The sequence below is a fragment of the Pteropus vampyrus genome, unplaced genomic scaffold (genome assembly GCF_000151845.1).
Source record: "Pteropus vampyrus isolate Shadow unplaced genomic scaffold, Pvam_2.0 Scaffold35, whole genome shotgun sequence".
In the NCBI taxonomy this organism is placed as follows: domain Eukaryota; kingdom Metazoa; phylum Chordata; class Mammalia; order Chiroptera; family Pteropodidae; genus Pteropus; species Pteropus vampyrus.
The window spans coordinates 1,573,460-1,577,907 of NW_011888816.1; the positions used below are offsets into that span (position 1 = coordinate 1,573,460).

Here is a 4,448-nt window from a genome sequence, read left to right on the forward strand (position 1 = left end):
TCTGCACATCCCCGATTGTGACCTGCATGGATGGGGCCCTGGGTGGGGAATGGGGGAAACCCATATTGCTTGGATACTGGCCACGTGGATCTGGGTGAGCGGCCCTAGTGAGCCTTTCAGCCCCCGGCACAGTGAGTCTTTGAGCCGCACTCACTTGTTTACTGAGCACCTACTATGTGCCGGAAAAGATGGTCAGGTTCATTCTTGTGCTCCCAGCTGGTGGCTGTGGAGGCCTTGAGGTACTTTATGGGGGACTATTTGCTTCTTAGATGATAGGATCGCCACATCCTGACTCTGGTGAGGCCTCCAATGGCCAGGAAGTTCTTCCTTCCGTCCAGCCACTGCCTCCCCTCCTTTCACTTAAGCTAATCCAGGGGCGGCTGGTAAACTGTCCAGGATGTTAGGTCAGTGGATGAAGAACATGCTGTTCTCAGGCTGTAAGGGGAGGAATGGCCCCACGGATGGCCAAGTTCTCTGCCGCCCCCTTGCAGAGCTCACCTGCTCAGGAGGCTGCAGCCTATATTGTGTGGGATGTGAGCCCCAGCCCTGGGGGAGAAGGGAATAGACTTCTGGGGCTGGAGACGCGCTCCCGACAGCCCTCTGTGCTGAGACTGCACACCCAGAGGGTCTGCCCCTCCTGCCCACCTCCTCTACTTAGAGGTTCTCAGGCTTAGAGGCACCGGGCTGCCAGAATGCAGCCGGAGGCTTCTTGGGGGCCAGCCCTCCAAGCCCCCTGCCTGTGCTGCTGGCGGAGCTCTGCTGCAGAGGAGTAGTGAGTCCTGCCCTGACCCCATAGCGAGGGGGTCCCAACCGCATGCTACCCGCCCTGCTGCTGGGTGGGGACAGCTCCTGCCTGTGCCAGGTACCTGTGCTGTCTCCTGTTCCAGGCCTGCATGGGGGAGGGGCTCACACAGCTTCTTGGACTCCTGTTGGACTTGGCTGGGTGGGACAAGGGGACTAGTGAGACACAGCCCCGGGCTGGGACTGGCCGCTGCTCCCAGGTCCCACTTAGTCGGGGGTGAGGGGGCTGACCAAATAGGCTGCCCCTTGAGCCAGGCGGAACTGGACATCACTCCTCGTGGGCCTGAGACCGCGGCTGTGCCCCGGTTCTGGCTGGGATGGGGATGGGAGACACACCGGAGCGGCCCCCGGGGGCTGCGGCCTACCTCCTCCCATCACCTCCCGTGGCTTCACGGTGCCCTCCCCTGTGTAGCCTGAGCGGTCCTCACCTGCCAGTTTGTGCCTAGGCCGGTCCACGCTGCAAGGCCCCGACCATGCAGACAACAGGACCGCGGTGGCTCTGTCCTCCAGAACACACCCAGGGTACTGGACTAGGGAGGAATGTGTCCCAGAGCCCCTGCACTTTGAGGAAGGGGTGGGCTGCTGAGGGCCAGCTCAAGATGAGCAAGCCCGCTCCATCGCAGCACCAAGGATGCTCTCGGTCCTTAAAAAGATTCAAATGAATGAGTGTGCGCCAGCAGGATGCAGCATCACCTGTGCGCAGGGCCTCCGGCCGAGAGGAGTCAGATCTGGCCTCATCCCCGCGGCCCGAGGCCCTGCGGACCCAGTGTCTTCGCCTGGGTCCCAGCATAAGACAGAAACCACGCAGTGATTTAAATGGGATGCTTAATATAAAAATTGGTAAACTTGGATAAAAGAACAGCTAGATGATGTAATAAAACGACGCGGCGCTCCAGGGCTGAGGGAGAGCCCCAGAAAAGGCTTGGAAGGGGGCCCTCTCGAGGACTGGTGTTCGGGCATCACTGGGAAAGGTATGGTTGTGCCCGCTGGATGGCAGAGAAGTTGGCTGGGATGCCTGGGCCGTGGCTCTCCAGCAACCCTCTGGGGCACAAGTGGGGTGCAGGCAGGTCAGCTGATGGCCGGGCCTGTGGACAGGAGAGCAAGTCGGGGCGTCAGTGTGAGCAGGAGGCCTGTAGCTCACAGTGTGTCCCAGCCAGGGCCGCGTGTTCTGGTCCCACGGCTGGAGCAGGTCTCCAGGAGATGCCATCACACCCACACTCCTGACCTGCAGGGGGGCCCTTCCTCCTGCGACGTCCCTCTAGCGCCCTCTGCTGAGAATGCTGACGACGGCACGCACGCTGAAGGAGCCCCTTAAAGGAATTTGTTCACTGTTCAGAGCAGGTGCGAAGGGTGGTGGGTCTGGAGTTCAAACCTGGGTTGTGGTCCCTCACGTGGACCAGCCACGTAGTTAGAGGTGCCTGGTCCTGTGCCAGTCGTCATGGCTGGGACAGAACTTTCTTTTGTATGTTAGATTGGGAGAAGTCGTCAAACAGGCATATGCAGGCCACCGGTTTCTTGTAACTTCCTGTTATGTTGAAATAGTTGTAAAACTATTAATAACTAAATAACAGAAAACGATTTGATTAATATATTATTTATTATGTAACAATTAGTTCTGAGATAAAGTCCAATTCAAAACATTACTGAGGATCCTGTTGATTTTAGAAATGGTATAATCCAAACCTATTTTTCCACTACATTTTCTTAGGTAACTGCTAAAGAATTTTTCACTCCCATCATTTGGCTCTGGAAACTTTTGTTTACATTATAAAAAAAAATTTAAGTACAGCTATTAGGCATAGGTTAAAAGGGATGATATGGACAAACTGTAATAATTACAAATCAATACTTTTTTTTTGAACACAGTTTGAATTTAAACATTCGAAATAATCAGTGTTTTAGATCAATTTAAAACATACTTCAAGACTCTTTAACAACTTTCCTTTCTAATGCACTGTGAAAAAAATTTCCTTTCTCATTTCTTCAGCAGGAAGAGCCACAAAAATAGTGTCCCAGATTAGGATTTACTGTGTCCTGAAGCAGTTTTGGATCTGGTTAAAAACGCCCTAGGAGAAATGCCTACAGAGAGGGCATGCCATGTCACTTGCAGCTGGGCTGTGTTGTGACTACGGGGAGTCCACCCCTAGGGACTAGGGGTGGCTCAGATGAAAGGTACTTTCAAACGCTGGCGGGAACAGGAAGACTGGGGTTGCGAAGGGTGACAGAAATCCTGAAGGGCGACAGAAATCCCGAAGGGCTGCAACCGTTTTACCCTTGACCCTACTTCCTGGGACTCCTTGGGAAACAAACGAGAATGTTCCCAGATAGTGTTTTTCCACGGCAACAAATGAGTCACCTAATTATTCAATGATTAAAAAAAATTCACTGTCTGTTGGTTTCATGCTACCAACAGTCACACTATTTTAATGGGTAGGAAAACTTATGGGTTTAAAACTAAATTCTCTGTCACTGAAGATGTTTTAACAAACTGGTATCCGACCCCTTAGGACAAGGTCAATACCCTGTGTTCATTCAACTGCGATTTTCCTTCTACTTGTTCCTTCAGGCAAAATTTGGTTATCTAGTTTTCATTGCTCATCAGTCATCTGTTTTGGACATCAACTGTCTGTACTGGCTGCAAAATGCATGTGTGCATCCAACACGTGAGATGAGATTATAAAGCTGCATGTGGAATTAGGTTACACGGGGAAGTGAGTTCCATTACTTCAGAGCTATAGTGAATGAGACCCGTTTATCCTCACTCACTCATATAAAAATATAGACCTGTAATTCTGTAGAATCCCTGACACACCCCTATAAACATGTTTTCACCTCGGCTGCTTTCTACCTAGTCTTGCCAATCAGATAAGAAATACCATAAGACTGGGAGATAAGACCTTTTTAAAACAAGTTTTCCAGCAGACATTATTAAAAAAAAAGTCTACTTTTAAAACAGCAGCTAGAAACTTTGTTCTTGTAATAGGTAAATAATACTGCTATGTCAAATTGTAGATTTAAATAAGTTTAACAGTTTTTCTCTGATCTCTTTAAAAAATAATAGTTTCTGTGTTACTTAATGGCTTCTCCACTTTTCCAGTTCCAAGGAATACAGAGGTCTCCATCTTGCATGACAGAGTAGAAATGGGACACGCAGAGGTGCATCCCTTGCAGATAAGGCAGTGACTGTTCTAGAAGTCTCTTACAACAATCCACCATTTGCTTACTGGAAACGCTGGGCTCCTTATAAAACTTCTCCAGGGAAAATTTCTTTGTCGAAGCCTGTATCAACTCATTTTCAATAACCTTTAACCTGTTATAGCAAACAAACAAACACAAAAATAAAAACAAAAACCGATATTGCCATAAGCAAAGAAAAAACGGAAATATTTTTATATATCAGAGCTATACCTTTCTACTCACAATGCTGAAAATGACAGTCACAAAGGCCACATTATATGCTTAGAAGACATGCCAATGCTTATCATGCAGTATCTATTATTTCCACATGAATCTCTAAGAGTATTTGTTAAATCTTTTTAGGATTAATGGGGTAAAAATAATTAATACATAACCTAAAACGCTCTCATCCTTGGCTAGTAAGTGTCAGTGACTGAAGAGAGCAGAAAGCTGAGGGTGTGAAACACCTA

At 49.0% G+C, this 4,448-nt stretch overlaps 1 protein-coding gene across 1 annotated transcript in view; it reads right to left on the minus strand.

The window, feature by feature from the left end:
* Nucleotides 1–2,379: 2,379 nt before the first annotated feature.
* Nucleotides 2,380–4,448, minus strand: part of LOC105290387 (T cell activation inhibitor, mitochondrial) — a 19,314-nt gene continuing 17,245 nt past the window's right edge. Inside the window, exon 7 of the mRNA XM_023529055.1 lies at nt 2,380–4,111. Coding sequence (XP_023384823.1) covers nt 3,871–4,111 — 241 coding nt within the window. The 3' untranslated portion in view covers nt 2,380–3,870. The remainder of the gene's footprint in view (nt 4,112–4,448) is intronic.